At 40.4% G+C, this 21365-nt stretch overlaps 3 protein-coding genes and 3 non-coding genes across 6 annotated transcripts; all 6 read left to right on the top strand.

The window, feature by feature from the left end:
* Positions 1 to 968: 968 nt before the first annotated feature.
* On the top strand, positions 969 to 5184 carry rpl7 (ribosomal protein L7). The gene is made up of 7 exons (XM_085362961.1): positions 969 to 997; positions 1497 to 1596; positions 1694 to 1860; positions 2259 to 2396; positions 3960 to 4069; positions 4596 to 4811; positions 5120 to 5184. Exons 1-6 carry the CDS (start codon positions 984 to 986, stop codon positions 4802 to 4804), a joined length of 738 nt encoding a protein of 245 aa, XP_085219087.1. The 5' UTR covers positions 969 to 983; the 3' UTR covers positions 4805 to 4811; positions 5120 to 5184.
* Positions 2489 to 2580, top strand: LOC146625712 (small nucleolar SNORD12/SNORD106). The gene has a single exon (XR_014906524.1). It is a non-coding gene; the product is annotated as a small nucleolar SNORD12/SNORD106 (small nucleolar RNA).
* LOC146625711 (small nucleolar SNORD12/SNORD106) lies at positions 4137 to 4229 on the top strand. Its single transcript, XR_014906526.1, has one exon. It is a non-coding gene; the product is annotated as a small nucleolar SNORD12/SNORD106 (small nucleolar RNA).
* Positions 4857 to 4949, top strand: LOC146625710 (small nucleolar SNORD12/SNORD106). Its single transcript, XR_014906525.1, has one exon. It is a non-coding gene; the product is annotated as a small nucleolar SNORD12/SNORD106 (small nucleolar RNA).
* Positions 5185 to 5743: 559 nt separating the features above from the next.
* lg9h8orf89 (linkage group 9 C8orf89 homolog) lies at positions 5744 to 10123 on the top strand. Its single transcript, XM_085362962.1, has 7 exons — positions 5744 to 5942; positions 6033 to 6078; positions 8529 to 8623; positions 8891 to 9029; positions 9460 to 9567; positions 9660 to 9715; positions 9984 to 10123. The coding sequence occupies exons 1-7, from the start codon at positions 5744 to 5746 to the stop codon at positions 10121 to 10123; spliced, it is 783 nt and encodes a 260-aa protein (XP_085219088.1).
* Positions 10124 to 17533: 7410 nt separating this feature from the next.
* sbspon (somatomedin B and thrombospondin type 1 domain containing) lies at positions 17534 to 21307 on the top strand. The gene is made up of 5 exons (XM_085362413.1): positions 17534 to 17759; positions 18699 to 18893; positions 19032 to 19110; positions 19704 to 19880; positions 21175 to 21307. The coding sequence occupies exons 1-5, from the start codon at positions 17534 to 17536 to the stop codon at positions 21290 to 21292; spliced, it is 795 nt and encodes a 264-aa protein (XP_085218539.1). The 3' UTR covers positions 21293 to 21307.
* The last annotated feature ends 58 nt before the right edge of the window (positions 21308 to 21365 follow it).

Genomic DNA, 21365 nt, shown 5'->3' with positions numbered 1-21365 from the left:
GCAACCTTTGCCAGCAGCCTCTCACTTGTGCTTGTTTTGTGGGCGTGTCTGAGGAACAAACAGCTGATGGAAGAATCCTTTGTAGATTCTAAGGATAAAACAAATACGTGAAAAACACCTCCGGGGAAATGTCCTCTCCAAATGTAACAATGTGCCCAAAAAGGCAAGAAAATTACAGATAAAAAAGGCACTCTGCTTTTTCAAGAGTATTAAATGATTGATGGGCTTTAACGCTGGCTCGTTTAATACAAGGCAACATTTTTAATATAAAACTACCTGCACTGGAACAGTCAAATTGAGAAGCTGACCAATGGCAAAGCTCTATTTGGGCGACGTTTCACAATTAAATTAAAACTTGTGTCTTGCATTTTGCCTGTAAAATAAAAATAAATAAATGAACAAATAAGTGGCCTTCAATCGAGTCTATATCATTTTATGATTTTTTTTTCATAACCTCCTGGGACAGAACAGTGTCTGTTATACAGCCTGAAGCAAAGTGCTGGGCGGGAGGTTCAACGCTACAGGCGCTCTCTGATCGTGCTTTGCAAAATGAAGTGTTCGTGCCCTCTGCTGGTCAGATGGCTGCATAACGCCACCTGTAGCACGGAAGTCGGGCAAAGTAGCGTTTAGATTAATTAAAAAACGAAAAGAAAAAAAAGAAACAATATAAAATAATGTATCAAAATAAGGCCAGGTAGGTCTACACCAGAATACGTATTATAGCGTTGTCTTACCTTTAAAGCGTTTGTTATTACAATAATATTCCTTGCAGCAGTCATAGAAAATAGTTGTTGATATATTAACCTATAAATTTGAGGGAGCATTTATCCAAGAGCATTATTACAGCGGGTTTTGCTTAACTTTAGTTTTGAATACATCGCTATAATTTATCCATCAGGCAGTCGGAAGGACGCTCCGCAGAGGTCCTAACGCTTTTATCCCGCACATGCGCAAATGAAAAAGCCTCTTTCTCGGTGATCGCAATGGCGGACGCAGAGTGAGTGTTTCCCTCTGTGTTAAAATCTAATCACATCCAGCATTAAACTAGCCTCTGCTGTTAATTTTACAACGCGAATGAGCTATTTAGTTCATGTACGATAGAATAATAGCAGTATTGTTACAGATGGTGATTATTACTGTTGTTAAGGGTACTTTATAATAACTGAGTCCATATAGCCGAGTTCAACATGGCTGTCTCTTTAGCATCTGTGGATTATTACAAGTGTCCAGTTCTTGTGGTTAAAAAATTAGAACTAAAATAATAGTCAGCTATTTCAGCAACCTTTGAGTTTATGCTGCTGTAAAACCTCTCTAGTCTCGAGCTATTGTATGAAGTAGTATTTACCTGTGTGGAAGCCGGCAAGTGACTGGCAAGCTAGCAGCCCCCATGATTCAGTCATCGTTTCTGTTGAGCGATGTACATGTGTTCAGGTATCTTGTCCACCACCTCGCTTCGGATTTTTTCCTTACAACATATTTTTTTAACGTTTAAACAGAAAAAAGGTTCCGGCGGTCCCTGAGAGCCTTTTGAAAAGGCGAAAGGCCTACGCGGCCATGAAGGCCATGCGTGTCAAGAAGCTGCTGGCTGAGAAAAAGGTAAAGTGAAGCTTTGTGCAGACAAGTATTCCCGTATGGATGGAGATATCGGATAGAGCTTTGAACTGCTTCGACGTGTTTTCCCTTTTGCATTCAGGTCCGCAAGGTGACCAGGAAACTGATCTACAAGAGGGCTGAGAAGTACCACAAGGAGTACAGGCAGATGTACAGGCGTGAGATACGAATGGGCCGTATGGCTCGCAAAGTGGGAAACTTCTATGTGCCTGCTGAGCCCAAACTGGCCTTTGTCATCAGGATCAGAGGGTGAGTGATGCGCACTGCTTGGGATTTCTCTGTATCTGGCTTAAAAGAACTGCACAATCAGTTGTAAGGTGTTGTGCAGGCAGTGCCACATGAGAGGATGTCCAGCAGCTGAGCCTCATACATTACTACTTTGTTTTTAGCTGCTCAGTTGCTTGTTAATTCAGTTGCTATTGAAAAGTCATTTTTATTGAATGATTAAGCCAGTCCTTGTGGATAAATACAGTTGAGTGGTTAATGATGCATGCTCTTTCCCCGACTTATCGACTCTGCTGATACACATTTGTAATAAAAAGCCAATAATGTTCTGAAACCACTCTAAGCAGCTTAATTAGGAAGTTGTACTTTGATGGTAAGTCCAAACAGTAATCACAACATTTTTTGTTTGTTTGTTTTTTCAGCATCAACGGTGTGAGCCCCAAGGTCCGCAAAGTTCTGCAGCTGCTCCGTCTGCGCCAGATCTTCAATGGTGTCTTTGTCAAGCTGAACAAGGCTTCAATCAACATGCTCAGAATTGCAGAGCCTTACATCGCTTGGGGGTAAGGACTGTGTCACTCTGAAACCTGCTGTTCAGAAATAAGAAGCGGTGGTGGGGGGTATTAGCACGTCTCTAAATAGGTGATACACTTGGAATGTGGTTAATGATGCTGAACTTTTTTCCCCATCTTATCGACCATGGTGATTACTGACTGAAACTAAGCCAGTTTTGTCTGAAACCACATTCCATAGTGGTACATGCCAGTGTGTTGACAAATGTGAGTGTGTTGGCTTCATACTGTAATGATGCAGCCAGAAACTTTTGTAACCTGGCATTTACTACAGTGGTCATTCACTGACACTTGAAATCAACACATTAAAGTACTGTTCAACAGTTTATAGAAAAATAAGCCAGTGTCAAACTAAACACAGTAAATGCTTGGCTATATTTCACAAAGCTTTAATGTCTTGATGTTAAAGACCCAATGGAAATGTTTGTGCTCTGTGTGTTTGACATTGCTGTGTGCTGCTGTAATGGAAGAATTTACCTGATCTTCACTACAACAGCCCTGTGGAAGTGTGTGTTACTTGGCACACGAGTACACTGTAGGTTAGACTTATAGTGTTTGCTTTTGGTCACCTTAATACTTCCATTTTTGATATTTATATAGTTGGTTGGGGTTACTCCTGTCCGGTCATTTATGTCAGTCTTGTTTGGATGTGTCTAAGTGACACTTTTGATGCAGATAACTTGATCTGTATTGGTAGATGCAATATTGTTCCCAATGTTGTACTAGGTTACTGATATTTCTTTATACTATGATGGAGTCCAAGAAACACCATCATCTGCCACTGTGTAATGCTTTGTATTTAACTGTATTTAACTTTGTATTTAACTGACTTAACATTTTTTGCATGTTGCTGACTGTGTTAATTTGGCACACCTGCATTTGGGAGGAATTGTGTAGATTTAATATTTAAAACTAAACTTTTTCCTTCATAAGATCTTAGCAAAGCAGGATTGGTTATAACACAGAACAACCCTATAGATGCATTACACAGTGGCACAATATCCTGAAAGACTCATCAAAGCTGCAGAAATTTGAATTGTTACCATTCAATCATACCAATTAGATTAAAATAGGATCCTCAGATTGGTCAGTTGAGTCTTGAGCCTAAATTTGAACGGTCAGGTTTAGTATCCAGGCACTCTGTAATGTTAATGCAATGAGTTTTACCAAATCTGTGGGGAGAATTGCCATTCAGATTGTAGATCATGCTTCTTCCCCAAAACAATGATGTACATAATCTTTTTTTGACAAATTGCCCACCACTGCTTAGACATGAAAGTGCCAGGTTTGGAGAGATGAAATCTGAGCTCTTAATGTTTTGGGGTTCATATTTTAATATTTTGTAAATGCCTCTTAAACTCATTAGAAGAACTCAAATTACTTAGATTTACAAAACAAGTGTTTTTCAGGTATGCTTGAAATTTAAAGTATCTTTTGAGTTAAATAAAACAAATGAGTATTTATAATCCTATTTCTTTATAAATTAACACACGTTAACATCATTGATTTGTGCTCCTTTCAAAACTGGAACCTTGGGTTTTTTTTCCCCCCTAGATACCCCAACCTGAAGTCTGTGCGCGAGCTCGTCTACAAACGTGGGTACGGCAAGATCAGGAAACAGCGCATTGCCCTCACAGACAACGCTTTGGTGGAGAAGTCCCTCGGTATGGAAACGTTACAGTGCTGTTGAAAATGTTTGTAGTATACCTTTTAGGTAAATGGTTGGCGGTTGATGTGGTTAATGATGTACACTTTTTTCCCCGTCTTATCGACTTTGGTGAAAAAAAGGTTGAAAACTTTGCCAGTTAAGTCTGAAGCCACATGCCAACCTAACAGGACTTTACCAAAGAGAGATTTGTAGTTGATAATTCTTGGCTTGTACTGTATTTGTTGGTCAGATGTTTGGGAACATGAAATGGAAAGATGAGGCTTGCTTATCAAGCTCGAAGAGTTTTACTTTGTGCCTGAAAAGATTGAAAACATCAGCGCTTCAAATGGCAGCAAGCACATCTGGAAATGAGTCTTGTTGTCTAAGTTAAAAGAAGAAAAGGCAGAGTTGCTCCAAGCAGTTTCATTCTTGGATTACCTCTATTGGTTTAATCAGCCCTTCGCTTTTAAAATTTTGAAATGAAACACTTAAATGCTAAAGCTGGCACGCAGTTCAATTTATTAAACACTTTTTATCTGTAGGCAAATATGGCATCATCTGTGTTGAGGACCTCATCCATGAGATTTACACAGTTGGAAAGAACTTCAAGCCCGCCAACAACTTCATGTGGCCCTTCAAGCTGTCGTCCCCACGCGGTGGCATGAACAAGAAGACCACACACTTCGTGGAGGGAGGAGATGCCGGCAACAGGGAGGATCAGATCAACAGACTGATCAGGAGGATGAACTAAAGTCGTGGTGAGTTTCAGTGATATTTTGCAGGTTTTGAAAGTAGACTGATTTGATGTGGTTAATGATGCATATTCTTTTTTCCCCATCTTATCGACTATGGTGAAAACCACTTGTTAATAAGCCAACATTGTCTGAAACCACATCTTTAGTCATTGAACTTTAAATCACCGACTGGGAGATCTTTCTCTTTGAAAATCTATTTAAATCCAAACATGGATACATGTTGAATGCTATCTATTTTTATTAAAGATGTGTTGCTGAGACTTTATATAACATCAGAATTCTTACCTCATTGTCTTATTTTCTTCCCCCAGGTTTTCAAAAGGACTCAAAATGTACAATAAAAATTTGGAGGAAAAAAAACCTTCCTGGTCCTGTCATTAATGTGTAAATGTGTCATGAATCACGCAGGTTGTTTGGTATTTACGTGTGGGTGTGGTTGTGTACATTACTACTTGATATATTAGTAATATAATATCCAGCGTTAGCCCGTGTTAATATAATATCCACCCAGGGAGTTAACTACATAAATTGGGTAGTTCTCAAGGACACACACTTTTAACTTGTAAAAATTAACTAAAAACTATATTTGAAGGCAATTTACTGCATTTATCAAATAATTGTGGGCTAGCTGTAGCCTGTATGGATAATGGATAAAATACATATATTTTTTTTTAGGTATTATAGGACATAGTATTTGGGTACATTTTTATTACGTAACCTGGTTAGGAAACACAGAAAGCTAAATATAAAAAAACCAATGCAGGCGAATTTTGAAGCCTGTTTCCATGGTGACGTGATGACTCGTTAGCGTTGTACCAGAGTGAGCTGCAGCCTAGCACTGCTGCTCGGGGATAACCGGTTTTAACCCATGTACCGTTAGCTGTGTGTAGCACTAAGGTAATGTCTGAAGTAGATGTTCGTGCGGCTGCTCCATCATGATAACTTGCCAGTTAGACCCGTCGATAATCACCGTAAAGGGGCTAATATCCCGGGAAAGCTCGAACTGCGGGCAGCGCGGCCCTGATGCGGTTGGATATCCGACATACAGGAACTTGAGGATGGGAGCAGGTGGAGGGCAAGCGTCTTTAAGGCAAAGTCAACCAAGGAAATTTCCTGTTATACAACCTTTGAGCAGTGAGTAAGCGTGCTCCATAAATGTGCCAAATTCATTCAAAGAAGCTAGCCTAACGGTCCGTAAAATGCTGAGCGCTGTCTGTGTTGTAGAGTCCAGGGACGCGAAACCTCAGCTGACTGGCTTCATAATTGGAGGGTAAGCTATGTGAATATTTTGGAAGCTATAAAAACGCTACGCCACAGATATAATAAAAGAGATGTTCTCACAGTGTTTCACACTCGTTGTTTTTAACCACTATGCTAGTACAGACTGAAAGAGTGGATGGCGTTACTGTTTCCGTGCCAGGCTTATATGGAAGACCCGAACTACTGTAATCCAACGTAATTAACACTAGACTAATGTCTGCCTGTTTTTATTTATTTTATTTTATTTTTACCTATTATGCAAGTAAGGGAGGCTGGCACCTACTTATTGGCTACTCCACATCATCAGGCTTGCTCAAAAATACATAAAGATACGATTGCAAACATAAAATAAGACAAATTAATACGGAAGTTCCGTAAAAACAAATGTAAAAAATTGCATGGAGATGCAAATAAATACAAAGGAAAACGAAAACACCAATGCATTTCAATTGATCTCATACTGTATGAATAAAACACATTTTTGAATATTTGTGCAATTAATTGCATATCAATATATTTATTCAGTCATTTAATTTTGATTATGGCATTTTTAGTGCTACATAGATAACCATAAATAATTCCTTCCTGGGTTCCATATCCAGCCCACAACATGAACCACTTATTTCCTTTATAGAGCCCTGTTTTAGGGTGAGTATGAGTATATTACGGTATATTACATGATAAAAGATCCAAGAATTATACATAAACGGACTGGTACTTATATAACTGAACACTCTTTGACTCAAGCCTCATTACATAATAATATACATAATAATCACACTCACATTCATACAAGCACTAAGGACCTTGTCTAACATTCACACCCTGATGGATGCATTGGGGGGTAACTTGGAATTCAGTATTTTGCCTAAGGGTAAGGATCCTTGCAGGACTTGCAGACTGGAAGAGCAGAGAAGTGAACCACCGACCTTCTGATTGGTAGATGACCCACTCCTTGAGACAAGGTCGCCCTGAATATAATGCTCAATAACACCAAGAAAATGTCATATTTTTAAATGAAAATCCATACTTTTTTGCATACCGAATAGGAAATACTGTCAAGATATTGCAAAAATAATGATTTGCTAATGAAACTTTATTGTAAAAGAATTGCCCATGTGCAGAAATCACAGAGCTGCAGATTTCAGCTGTCAGTTTTTTAATCTGGAAACTTTTCACCCCGTGCTTCCTGAATTGCTTACTGTAAGCCGGACTGGTTTGATCTGTATTTCATACGTAGCATATGGCCAGAGTGTTCCTACATCATCTCTTCAGGACTGAGATGCAGTGACTGTGCCGGCTACTCTATTAGACACAGAATACCAGCTGGCTGCTTCCTCTCTAGATAGTTCCCTGCAGTGAAACTGTGCTTTGGTTCATTGTACTGCTGAAAAATGAAATTAGCTCTGATTAAGTTGTGCCCAAAGCATATGGCATTACGCATATGCAAAATGTAGTAATAGTATTTTGCACATCCTTGTTCAAGATCCCTTTTGTTCTGTAGAAATCTTTTACTGTACCTGCTTGAAGGGCAGTGTATGGACTCCTCCAGCATATTTTCCTTTCTACTACATTTACAATTGTTCTAACTTTCAAATTTAAATACCTTGATCTGCCCATAGTACATTTTCCAGTCTTCCCTTTGTCCAATGTGCTCTTTCCCCCTTTCTAATCTGTTTATTTTATTGGCTAGTCTCAGATTTAGCCTTTTCTTTCCACTTCTGCCCAGAAGACCATATTCACGAGTCACCTCTTGACCATTATCCAGTTCAGGACCCATGAGGCATCCCTGCTTCTGACACTAGAGACTCATACACTGGCCTTCTTTCTTAGTCATTTGAAGGGGTCTCTCACATATTTTTTATTGAGGTTGGTGTTAGCTGGTGCTGTTGAGCAAGTTAGTGGTATGAGAGTATCACAAACTATTGTATGAAATATTGTTTTGTTTGACAATTTTCCATACGGGAAATCACAAAAATACTGTGACAAGTTTCAGAGGGAAGATTGTTTTTTAAAATTCATATTGAGAATACAGTTGAACCCACAAAGCAGACGCTCAGCTTTAGCATGGTGCTAACATAATTATTGAAAAAGGGGGATTTCTAATCACCATTCAGCATTTTAACATGATAAAACTCCACTAGGGAACACAGCATGCCACTCGACAGTGGAAGTAATGATTGCTGAAGGTGGGCCTCCGCTATGCCTCCGCTGACTTTCCATTACAAATCAGTAATGGGAAATTATCAGTGAATCGTAAGTAATTCATGATGATTAATCATAAAGATTGTTACTGAAACAATTTTTATTTGATTTAATGTAAAAATAAAAAAGCATTTCTTTATAAAACTTTGACATTTGTTGGTGCCATGACATGTTTTTGTTTTTTTCTAGGTGGTATTCAACTATCTAAAATATAGAATCCACGTGTGCTGATATATTTTTCTCCAATTTTTCTAGGACGCCTACTTTAACCAAAGATGACAAGCTGGAGTTGCAAAACACCAACCCAGAGAGGGATCTCAGCGGGAGGCGCTTTCTGTTAGATAGAAAATGTAAGAACTGCAGAACAGGAGACAGCCTTATGTTAATAAAACTGAGAGGAAACTAAGGAGTTTCTTCTTACTTCCCCACTCAAAATGGGCTAAATTTAAATTTGTGGCATGGGGTTTGTGTGAACTGACTGCCAACAGGTGGAGCTGTTGTCTTACATAGTTTCTATAGGTCCCTTTCCAGTGGGACATTAGCTACTTGCGGGAAACTTACAGATATAACCTGACAGTGGAATTAATGCAGAGCAATTTTCTTATTCCCTTTTTAAGGTGTGATGTTAGAGAGGACCAAAACTGTGATTCCTCCACTGCCAAGAGACTACCATGTGCACAGACCTGGTAACCTCCCATCCTTCAGCCTCTCCAAGGAGCTTTCCCACAGCCACACAGGGCGACCCTTCACCCTGGGGTAACCTTTGGATTAACATCTTTTGGGCAGCTTATTGTAGCTGGAATTTCTTTTAAAAAAAAAGCATATTTCATGAGACAGCTGCACAGATATTAGTTATTATACTGAGTCACAGTCTCATGCAGGGTATGACAGATAACGTGAAGAAAGAGAAACAGCAGCCAGATAAAAGTATTGTTTTGACACGCATGCATTATCTGTCAGAAAAAAAGAAAAGCTCGAGTAGCTTTTAATGTTTAATTTTCTGGCAGTTCAAGGGCAATTCTAGCTAGAACTGAAAATCATTATGCTGCACAAAAATATTATCTCAATAACAAATTATTCTCAATCTTCTATTTATGGGAAAAGTGGGGTTTGTTGGTCTGAAGCTTTGTAAAATGTCAGCTCTGCGTTCATTATACTCCTTAATGTTTTTACTTGCGTCTCCCAGGTACCCTGAAAGCTATAAACTGAACACAAATCCAGCCGTCCTCATTCCCTCAGCTTTAGTCGTCAGTGGCAGAAACACCTTTTCGGTTGAGAACTGCAAGCTTGGCAGGTATTTTGGCTTTCTAAACAAAATGTGACCAAGCCAGTGTTTTCAGTTAATTCTCAATGCAGCCACCTCTGTTGTGCTTGTGTCGTCTGCAGGCCCAAGGTGAAATATCCATCCTCCAACGTAATGACTGTTAAAAACAATCAGAAAAGTGAGTTCACTTCCTGCTTTGACTTCATTCTCAGCCTTAACACATCAGGTCCACATGTACTGCCTTTACAGCACACTTAGCTTTGAAGTGAAAAAACAAACAGCAAACAGTTTTTTGTGTTTTTATGTAACATGCGGCATATTATTCAAGAGTTTATCTCTAATTAAGATTATTATTACTTAATGACAGGGAAATGTGTGCAGGATATTTAGAGATTAAATATACCCTGTGCTTCTCTCCATCTCTTTCCATTTCTCTCGCCACACAGGCCAGTCCTATCCGGACCCAATAGCTGGAGCCTCTCGCTCTTACATCCACAGGATATCTGAGCTGTCCTCTCTGGAGGGCGAGACGGTGAGGCAGGAAAAGCTCAAGAAAATGAGAAAACCTCGAAAGACTCCATCCTGACAATCACCTCCTTCCCAGTCACACTGGTCGAGGTTAAAAACATTCGAGTCTGTGCCAACGACGGAACAGAATAAACCACTTAGGGCGCCATATTCATTTCAGTGGCTCGTTCTGACTGCTTGTTTGTCCTCTGTGATATTAGTTTGCTGCTTGGTATGGCTGGTGGTTACATTCTGGGATTCTTAATTACGTGTAGTACGGACTTGCTGCAACAATAAATGCCGGTGATGAATATTAGGTAAACATTTTCCAGTCTGACGCACAGCTGTCAGCAGTTTTCCACCCAGCACCTGCATGCAGGATATTTAATTTAGCTTTCTAATGGCTCTTGTATAATGCGGCCATATTTCTTTCTGTATCATCTGTATCATATTTCATACGGTGTCCATCTTTGGCCTCATCGTTACCACAGTGTTTCAGACATACAGCATATCTAAGCTTTGTTAAGTAAGTGAAATATTGACATATATAGTAAATAGTTTAGCAAAGCCATTATTGTGCCTTGTTAACTGTCTTCCTGAAATTAAATAAATTTATTTTTGTTATTTTGAGGACCTTCCTTCATGTGTATAGCTTTTTTTTCACCACATATGTGGACCGTCACACCACTTTTTGGTGCAAACACTACATATAGACCACTACAATTAGCAAAATATGTATTCCATATTTACGAAACAGACACAAAACTGTGCCCCCAGATCCGAGAATGTGGTGCTGTCCCACGCAACGCAGAGTTTTGCTGCTGAATACTCTTGTTCATTGTATTTGACAGCAGCCATGCAACTGTCTATTTTTGTGTAGAGAGAAATCTGGACGTGTGCAGAAATATGAGTCTTTTTTGAATAGATATAAAAAGAACTGGTCCTTATTCTACTTTCTACAGCCATCTATACTGGATAATTGTGCAGTATTTGGCTACATATTTGAACCATTAATTCATTACTTGAACTATTTATAAGTTTTGTCCCTTTGGTGGAAGTAAAGGTTGTGAAAATATCACATCTGACGTCATTTTAAAGTTTCTTTACAACCCTTTAAAATTTAATAAGATTAAATTTACTTGGCTCTGTGTGTAAATAAAGACGGAACAAGAAAAGAAAGAATTAATGGCTGAAATCGTTTTTCCACTAATTGCTGATGCGTGTTATCACGCTGCTACAGCTCTCCTCTGCGTCACCCTGTGCCAATCAGAAAGACGCAGGGGAAACAGCTGAGATGAAGTTCTGTCGCTGAGATCATTTAGTGCTGAAAGTGACAGATGAAGGCTTCTACGTAGTCTGATATACATTTAAGAGAGTTTTTGTTTCAGTTATTGTTTTTTTTTTTCTCTTTTTGGCATTTCTGCTGGATTAAACAAAGCAGCAAGGGAGAGGAGAAGAAGCCATCATCAAGGATATCAGTCAGTATGCGCGCTCTGAAACTCAACTGTCAACTGTGTTTAATTTCAGGGAGTGTGTGCCTAAGCTCCCTATTAAATAGCACTGAGATGTTGTCAAACGTCAGGCTCTGTTTGCGTCCCTCCCTCCGCCGGGATTGTGAGGTGTGCATTTCAGGGGCACACAGTGACCTAGAAACACAGAGCCATCCCCTTATTCATACCAAGGGAAGGGGGTGCATGAATGCCCAAATGGAGGCCGGGGCTCCCTCTTCTTGTAGGGTTTTTAGCGTCCCTTTCAAGTGTAGTGAAACAAAATGACCTGGAACAAACAGTCAACAATGAGGTCTTTAATAGGAGCTGTTCTGGGGCCTGCCCACAAGTGGTTTATCGTTTCACTGTAGTTCCACGGGAACCTTGAACAAACGAGACAGTGCTGAATTAAAAGTTCAACTGTCTCTTAAGTCAAGGATCCGATAATGACGAAAACGCCAATTCATTTTATCTCACAAAAGGCATGAAAGCATCAGAAACACGTTTTATGAGCTGAAAAAAAAGCCAGGTTGTGTTACTGTTTCACCTGACTTGACATTGTGACTCTATCAGCAAGGATCAGAGAATGTAGCCTGTGTGCCAACACCTCAGATCAAAAATCTCCCAAATATGCTGTGCTGCTATATAAATTTTGATGAGACAAGGTTTCCTCGAAACAGTTCAGGAGACTCAGATGTAAGTTTTTATTATTATTCACTGTGGCTGACTTGATAACACGTGTTCTTGCTGATCATTTTATCTTCCCACTTCTGGTTTTGTCCTTAAACTATGTGCATTTTTATACTAGAGAAAAACTCGTGCTCGTTCCTTTTATTCATTCAGATGTGGTGCATTTTTAATTTTTGCTTACAACTCAGCTTTTTGTCCTTCACGATGCTGCAGTCTCGGCTCGGTATAACATAGATAGATGCCAGGAAAAGACTTTGAGGCCACCGAGATAGACAGGCACCAAAGATAGGCTCCAAGGCCACTCTTCATGCTGAACAGAGTCCTGTAGTTTGAGCAATTTAGGCTTTTCTGACAGAGAGGAAGAAACCTTGTGCTAACATCGCTATTAGGTATGAGATGAAAAGAGCCAGCTCGAGTCTGTGGACAAGCACAGCGCTTTTCTATATTGAAAGTGTTGATCATATGCAGTTTGCCGTGCACAACAATTATCACTTCGTTTGTATACTCTGTACCCCGTGTGTCTGGATTAGCATAAAAAAGGAAACATGTCTGGTAGTCTGTAGTTTGTCAGTGGTCTAAAAATTATATTTAAGGATCCTAAAAGACAGTTATACAGTGATAAAAAAGAGGTCAAATCTTTTTTTTGTCTTTTTCAGAAGATCGTATAAAAAACCAAAACAACAACAATTGTAATTTTATCATTTCAAAATGTTTGCACACAGGTCAGGTGACATTTATTTATTTTCATGTCATCAATCTATCCTACCAGAGTGATCTGTTATTCACAGGCATCAGTGAAATTTGAGGTTTGGTAAAGATATATATATTTACACACTTTGCCCTTGACAGAGAAACGCACGCATGCATGCGCACTAGCCCGAGGTCCTAACCTCTCCACTGCTGTGTGACATTTAACGATGTGATTTATGAAATCTACCCCGATAGCTCCACCCTGCCACCTAGCCATTATCATTACTCGAAGCGTCATCTCTCTCAGGGGCAGGGCTCGGTTTCACTCCCCACCCACACATCTTGACTCATCTGCCGGCTGCTGCTAATGTCCGCATTGATTTACATACATATGGATCCATATGCCAGGTGAGGTGACTCATGAGGGGACAATTATCAGTGACGATGTCAGGATCAGGCAGGAGAAAAACTTTCATCAATGTCATTACACTGGCAGCTCTCCAAGGCCAGCCAGCTTGTAGAGCCATTGCTAGAGTGTCATCAGTCCTCTCCGGGGCCTATCCAGCAGTAATGACCTGTAATGAATGGAGTATCATTAGAAGGACGTACAAAACGTCTTGCCATAATAGACGCTGTTGTAAGTGCGACATGAAGAGCAAGGCTCACTGAGTGTTTGCACTGTGAATACGCCCTTTTAAGAACTTTTAAAAGTGTGATTTGGTGACTCGCACTAAGTCAAACACCAAACTTCTCAACTCATTAAATAATAACTCATGCCACTGTGTGGCATAGATCCATACGTAATCCACAAGAAATAGGATAAAATGCCCGTGCATGGATGAACTCAAGTTACAATGAAGGAAACTACTGAAACTCAGTTACATAAGAACAGATAATAAGAACAGACGGTGCAAAACACTCCCGCACTTGGAAAACCACCCAAATATACAAATGTAGACGTGAAAGAATGTGCTATAAATTGAGTAGATAATAGACAAAGGCTTCCATTCATGTGGAAGGAACTGACTGTACTCATCAGGAAGAAAGAAACTCGAACTAATTACTTCGACCAGCTCTAATCAAATATTCTCTAAGAACAAACATTTGGGTCTGTTTTCGCTTTGATGTTGCTTTTTTGTTTTTTCGATAGAAAGGCTTAAAAATAAAGTTTCTGTGCAGCACAGAGAAAGCGTTTTCTTAGTCATGGATGACATCATCTTTACAACACATGCCATCTTGTAAAGGTAAATTCTAGTATTTGTCAACCAGAGCTTTTGATGTCAAGAAACCTTTTGAAACTATGGAAACCCAGGTCAAGTCTTCCCTTGAGGAGAGCCAGTTTACATTCCCCATATAGCTGAGATGAAGCTAGGGCTGACCCTTCTACCTTCCCACTGCAAGAAGGGGAGGACAGCAGACTTTCATTTATTACTAAATCGATCTTTCTTTGTATCTCCTTCTATCTCTGCTCTTGCCCCAAATGAAGGGGATGGATGACGCAGCAACTTGCGACACTGTTTGGAGATCATAAATATGCTCTATTACCGCTCCCCGTCTTGTGAAACATTAACCGATGTACACTAAGATGACTGGGTGTGTTGCTGTAAGGCTGATTGTCTCCGACAAATGAGCAGTAAGGGCAGGAGGTCCATGGCTGGGAGCCTGTCACATGGAAAACACACATGCTTTGATGTGCGCTTCCTTCATGCTGAGGCTGATGCTGCTGAACGTCTTGCATCAGTGGACAGATCAAATCAGCACTATAGTTGGTTAAAAAGTAAGAGACTTCACAGCTGGGATTATTTATTGTGTTTAATATTTGTAGATTTAACTTTAACTTAACTTTAACTGATTCAGACACTTGCTTCTTAGCGATGCCTCTGCTGATGATTGTGGTGGAGATGAAGGCTATTACTGTCGCTTGACCTACCTGCTCCATAGCATGAAGAATAATCAAAGGACCCAGCCAGACCCCCTTGTGAAAGATTATTTTTCAAGACAGCGAAGTATCCAGTTATTACTAGTGTCTACCTCTTCAATAGCAGGAGGCGTGAGGAGGCCTCATTTCCTGCTGATGCTCCCTGCAGAGGCCCCATTTGTTGGCCGTAATAATGTGGAAGAGGCTGAGCTTCTTCAGCAACAGTAACAGTCAGGCCCCCTGGAGCATATAAGTAAAAAATGGTTTTTGTCTGCCCTCTCCAATTTGTCATCATCAATCAGCAGCAGCATTAGAAATCCTTGCCATATATTGTGTAGCCCTCCATCATGCCATTAAAGAGGGCACGACTGGGCTTGTCCTGCATTATAAAGTTGATAGTCTTTCATTTCACATTGAGGAGTTTCAGTTTTTACTGAAAAATTATGAATTGCGCATTATATTAACACTACACTGTGGTTTGTAAATAATGCAAACTGGAGCTCCTGTGCAACGTACAGCACTGTGAAAAAGTATTTGCCTCCTAAACCTAATAACTGTTTGTGCCACCTTTGGCAGCATGAACTGCAATCAAGCGTTTGCGATAACTAGCAGCGAGTCTTTTGCATCACTGTGGAGGAATTTTTGACCCACTTGTCTTTGCAGAATCGTTTAAATTTATCTACATTTGGGGGTTGTTTGAGGTCATACCAAAGCACTTCAACTTGAATTATGGCTGGACTTTGACTAGGCCACTGCAAACCCTCTTTTTGTTTTGTTGGGCCATTCAGAGATGGACCTGCAGGTGTGTTTTGGATCATTGTCCTGCTGCTTAAGCTGAGGGCTCTTGAGCTAGGGCACGAACTGATTTCTCCTTCATGATCATCTGGTAAAGAGCAGAATTCATGGTTCCATCTATTATAACAAGTCTTCCAGACTTTGAAAAAGCAGAGCAGCCCGAGACCATCATATATTCTTTTTATAAAAGGCTCGAAATGTCTCGTCATACCACAGAATATTTTCTCAGAAGTCTTGGGGATCTTCAAGATGTTTTTTGGCAAATGTGAGATGAGTCTTTTTATCCTTTTTGATCAGCCGTGGTTTCCTACTGGGAACTCTCCCATGGAGGAGATTTTATCTCTTTATTATTGTTGAATCATGAATGTGTTCTTGGAGTGATTTTGGTAGGCTCATGTGAAGGTTCACCACTGTTCTACATTTTCTCACTGTGGTTTGCTGGAGCCCCAAATCCTTAGAAAAGTCTTTGTAAATCAAAATATGTGGTTAATGACAATTCATTTATGATTTAGAAGAGGTGCAACTACTTTGTCATACATGCCCAAGTAGGTTTGGATAGGTTGTTTTCCTTATTAATAAATAAAATAATCAGTTAAAAACTGAATTTTGTATTTACTCAGGTTATTTTTTTTATTTACTGTATATTATAATTAGTGTGATGAACAGAAACATTTAAGTGTTACAAATACGGAAAAAAATAAGAAATCAGGAAGGGGGCAGATAATGTTTTCTTAGCATTGTATTTAAATGGGTTTCCATGTTGTATGCAGTTTATAACAGTATATAACAGGTTATCAGTGATTGGTAAAAGGAGATATTTTGGGAAATATGATTCTTTGTTTCCTTGATAAGACTGATACCACTTTCTTGTTTGCCTTCATAATATGACCTACAACCAGTAGATGGTTATTTTAGATAAGCATAAAACTGGAAACAAAGTCAAGAAGGAATTAGCTTCCAGCATTTAGGAATTGAGTAGTGCATTAAAAGTCCTTTGTTTTTGTTTAAAACAAATAGCACACATGTTCAGAATTGCAGGAAACAACTGCACGCATAAAACAATTACCTTATTTATGGCTGAGCTCAGGGGAAGCTGATATGTAGATTTTTTTTTGACAGCCTCTGACCCAGTGAAGCTAATCTTTAGTCTACGTAAACCTCACAAGCAAAACAAGCACACAGACAAAATCATACCCGAACGGTTTGGATTTCTGCTGGATTACAGGAACTTGAAAGGGAAAGAGAAAAAGGGAGAGAGGTGAGAAGGGGACGGTGTTATACAGTAGAACAATTGATTGGAGACCTGCCAAATTCTCACATTCCTCCCTTTCTTTTGGGACTCGGAAACCTGGGGTGGCAGAAGGTCACAGGTATTCTGAAGAAAGAGGGTCAGAAAAAAGGTAAACAAGAATAAGGCAGGTAAGAAAGAGGCAAAAAAGAAAGAACAGAGGCGGGATGGTAAAGCATGCATCACCAGCTCACCCCTCCCTTGTCCTCATCGTCTCCTCCCGAGTGTGATCGACTGGAGGGAGGTGCTCAGCTGGGAACAGGGAGAGAGACACCAGCTTTGAGGAAAGGCAGGCACACACAACAGGAAAGCCAGTGCTGGAATTGGGTGTTTTGTACTGTAGGTTGCATTGCAGACCTGTTTCTGGAGGGAAACTGAAGGGCTGGACACAGGAGACGGACACAGGAATTCCAGGTCACAAGGGCTCCTGTGGCAGAGCTCAGTCCTGGCTGGGTTGGGCTGGGCTGGTATTCCAACCTCTCCCTCTCACGGTCACGAGCATGAAAGAAGCAGAACCAGAGCAGGAGTAAACACAGGTAGAGACGTGTGTGAGCACAGTCTGGGGGGAAACCAAGAGGCTGGCATCTTACTTCAGAGGTTGACTTCTGGCCTCACTCCATCATGATGGGATTCTCTGTTCAGTTTGCCTGCTGGTTGCTGGTAGTTTTTGCTCTAGGTGAGAACCACCTGGTGAGTGGAGGTTGTTCAGGGAAGTGCTGCAGAGGCAGAGACACAAACTGTTTGACCACTGACTGGAGGATGGACCGTGTGCACGGCACATGCTACTGTGATGAAGGCTGCGTCAGAACTAAAGACTGCTGCTTTGACTACTTCACAGAGTGTCCAGGTGAGTGATGAATGGATGGAACTGTTTATTTTTTGGTGCGCACCTTAACTTTATGATACCCGACCTCTTGCTATCTTCTAAATCTGTTGTCCAGAAGATAAAACAAGACAAATTATCCCCACTATCTGGTCATTAGTGGGCTGCTTATCACACAACATACCTCTAATGAGTGAAGTGGCATGGGTGGATGCATTCCACATTTTCCCATACATGTCAAATTGTGTGCATTTAACTTCAGTCCTTTCCAACTCTTCTGTGTCTTTTGTTGTTTTCTTCAGCTTCTAACATGGCGCAAACCCCACATAATCTCTGATTTTGTGTTTCTTGCATGTGTCTCACCTGCCGCATTACAAAAAATAATCAGCACACCAAATAACCCCAGTAGCTCTGAGCCTAACCTCATTTCAGTGGGCTGGCTGGCCCACATAATGGAATTAGTACAAATATTTTAAGAATGTGGTTCTGTCAATCAGTTGTAGCGATAACAGCTACAGTCAAACAAGCTAGGCACATTTAATATGTGTTATGGGCCAGTAGTGACTAAATCTGAATGTTTAATGCATCAAAGTGGAATCATAGCAGGCACAAAGAAAATAAATCACAGGACTCAGTCACTGATTGAGCGGCGCACTTGGCGCACTGTCAGAATACTTGTATCAGAGCAGGAAGCACTAATTCCACAAGTCACAATCGATGCTTCATTAATCCAAAGTTATTTCCTGGATATTGAGTCACATTCCACTCTTCCACCGGAATATTATAATTATTCATCCCTTAAAGAACAATGGTATATCTTACTGTCGATTGGAATTGTAATCCTGGCACAAAAGCTAAGATCTTAGGGAGTGAGTCTTTGGTTTAAATGCAGTTTAATTGTTCGCTGCAACAGAGGATTTCCTCTAATAACGTTTCTCTCTTGATACTGGTGCCAACATCCAGCTCAGGACTGTGTTGTGAGCGACTGGAGCTTTTGGAGCGGCTGTGCCAAACCCTGCCAGCCTTCGGTGCGAATCCGTGTTCGTCACATAGAACAGCAGCCCCACAACAGTGGCCAGCCCTGCCCCGGCCTTGAGCAACGAGCTGGCTGCAGGGAATACAGAGACCACCTGGGTAGACACTGTGGCTTCAATTCAGGTATACAACCAGATGAACACTCTCTGGTTTTACTGTATCTGCATTTTTGTGTGTGTGTGTGTGTGTGAAGTTGCATGCATATTTTCTTGCATTTGAGCCTGTTTTGTAATTCATAGATGATCTGGTTTCTCTTATCAGGTCCTGCATTCATCACCAGCATGGCGTTTGCCAAGGGAAGGCCCAAGCACGACAGCTACGGAAACCCCCTAAACCCTGGGTAGGTTTCATATCATGGTACTATAAAGCCTGCAGATGCTCTCTGAAACTGCACAGACCTCAAGAATCTTTAAATTCAAGAGTTGAAAGGTTCATGAATGCTTTCAGGGGAAAAACCTCTTTTTTGTGCTTTGTATCACAAATGAAATTGAAAGGAGATAACAGCTCAACGTTTTCCAACCAACGAGCTACCTGTAGGTGTTTGCCCACCTGGCCTTCTGTCTACAGACCATTAAACATAGCGATGCTGAAAGACTGCCAACAATCCTTTGAAATTAAATACTCAAGGCTGTCACATGAAAAGCGCATACACAAAAGGTTGGGATGACAGTAGGTGCGGTATTGCGAGCAGTTCAAAGCATCTATATGCTTAATTATTGTTATTCCTTTCATTAGAGCTGTGTCCCTGCTACTGGGGATAAAGTGGGTTTTTCTTTTTTACTGATCAGTAATTCCCAATATCGCCTAACCAAGTGATGATGCCTCGATGTCGCTCTCCTGTGCGTTAAGGGTTTATTTTGTTTGAATTCTACTGTCTCAGTATTTCAGGATTTATTTGTTCACCTTCATTACTCTAATCCTGTTGCCCTTTAGGTTTTGTGTGGAATTCAAGCTAGAGTCACGGACGCCCCACTGCACTGTGGAGAACCGGCCCCACACACTGTGGATGCGCTACATAACAGAGGGCTTTAACGTGTGTGTGGCATGTGAACCTCCTGCCATGCGAAACAATACCAGCAGCTGCCAGGGAGACGGTCAGGAATCAGACAAGTATGCAGTTATCGGCCATTTTACATGTGTTTTTCCTCCAGTCCAGATATATTTAAACTGTTTGGCATTTAATTTACAGCTGAATGTGGTCTAAAAGGGCAGACTCTCAGCTTTTATTCTTATTTTTTTTACAAACTGAAGGAACATTTAGGAATGGTGGTTATTTATTATGTAGCCCCCTTTTTCTTTAGGGACCAAAATATCTGACTGAAAAGCTGCTTCATGGACAGATGTGGGCTTCTCGGCTTATTTTTTGAGCAATTTTGAACGTAAAACATCTGGAAAAATTCCAAGTGTACCATTTGCATTTGAAAACTGTGGGTTTGAACCCACAACTTCCAGATTTCAGTGGATTTCTACCTATGTTGTATGTGACTTTTGTTGCCATGATGCCAGGTCTCTCTTGGAAATGAGATTTTTAATCTCAATGAGATTTAAAAACCTGTGAGAGAGGTGGAACTTTAGAATTGGTGAATGTTTAACAAAGAGATAATAACTCAATGGTGTGCTAAGCAAAGTAAAAAGGCATGATCTTCCATTGATAATTAGATAATTGTAGATGATTAGATGATCCGTTTCATGGTAAAAGAACACCCCTCATAACACCTAACCAAGTGGTGAACATTGCCCAGGGGCAGAAAAAACAAATTTAAACATCTAAAAATACCAGACAAGTTGTGAAACAGCATTTGTTTGGACTAATGAAAGTATAATATGTATGTTTCGTTATTTGAAGCATACAGCAATACTTGCAAGATGGAAGACAGAATGAGAAGGGAACACAAGCCATTCGAGCATGCACTTCAATTCCTGAAGAGCAAACTAAATGGCAAAAAAACTAAAGGCCTGGAAAACCATCAGGAAGGAGGAAACTCATCAATGTGCATGGCTTTCAGTCGACTGACAGACTTGTCAACCATAACTAACAAAATCCTAAAAGGTAAACATTTTGGTTATGATTATGCTCACTTATCCAGTTTGAGCCCCTGAAAGGAGCTGAATTAAAGCTGAAAGTCTGGATTGAAATTGCATTGCACTTTAATCTATTGCACTACCGTACAGAGCCAAAGTTATGGAAATTGTGTTCCTGTCTACAAAGCCCTAACTGCACGATTTCACATAAAAATCTAAATCAGTTCATAAAACTTAAAACAGCTACAAAATTAGTCCACCTTCTGCTTCAACATTTAATGTGCCCTTGCCTTAAGCTAAGCAGTGCTGAGATCTTGTGAAATTACTATGTGAAACCATGTGCATAAAGTGGTATGAAACCAGTGGTTTAACTGTGCTGCAGGGAGACTGTGCTCCACTGGCAGGCGGTGGGGAACCCGCAGTGCAGCGGGACTTGGAAGAAGATCCAGAAAACTCTGCGGTGCGCCTGTCCTCCACAACACAGTTTTGTCTTCATCTGATATGGATTTCACGTGAACATCTAAAAACCAATCATCAGTGGGCAGCCAGATGCCTCAGCACATCGTCTCTCTA

This window comes from Diplotaxodon limnothrissa, linkage group LG9 (assembly GCF_057381915.1).
Source record: "Diplotaxodon limnothrissa isolate DT_005_m linkage group LG9, D_limnothrissa_male_GT1.1, whole genome shotgun sequence".
Classification (NCBI taxonomy): domain Eukaryota; kingdom Metazoa; phylum Chordata; class Actinopteri; order Cichliformes; family Cichlidae; genus Diplotaxodon; species Diplotaxodon limnothrissa.
The sequence above is the reverse complement of the archived record's forward strand: the minus strand, read 5'-3'. Positions and strand labels throughout refer to the sequence as shown.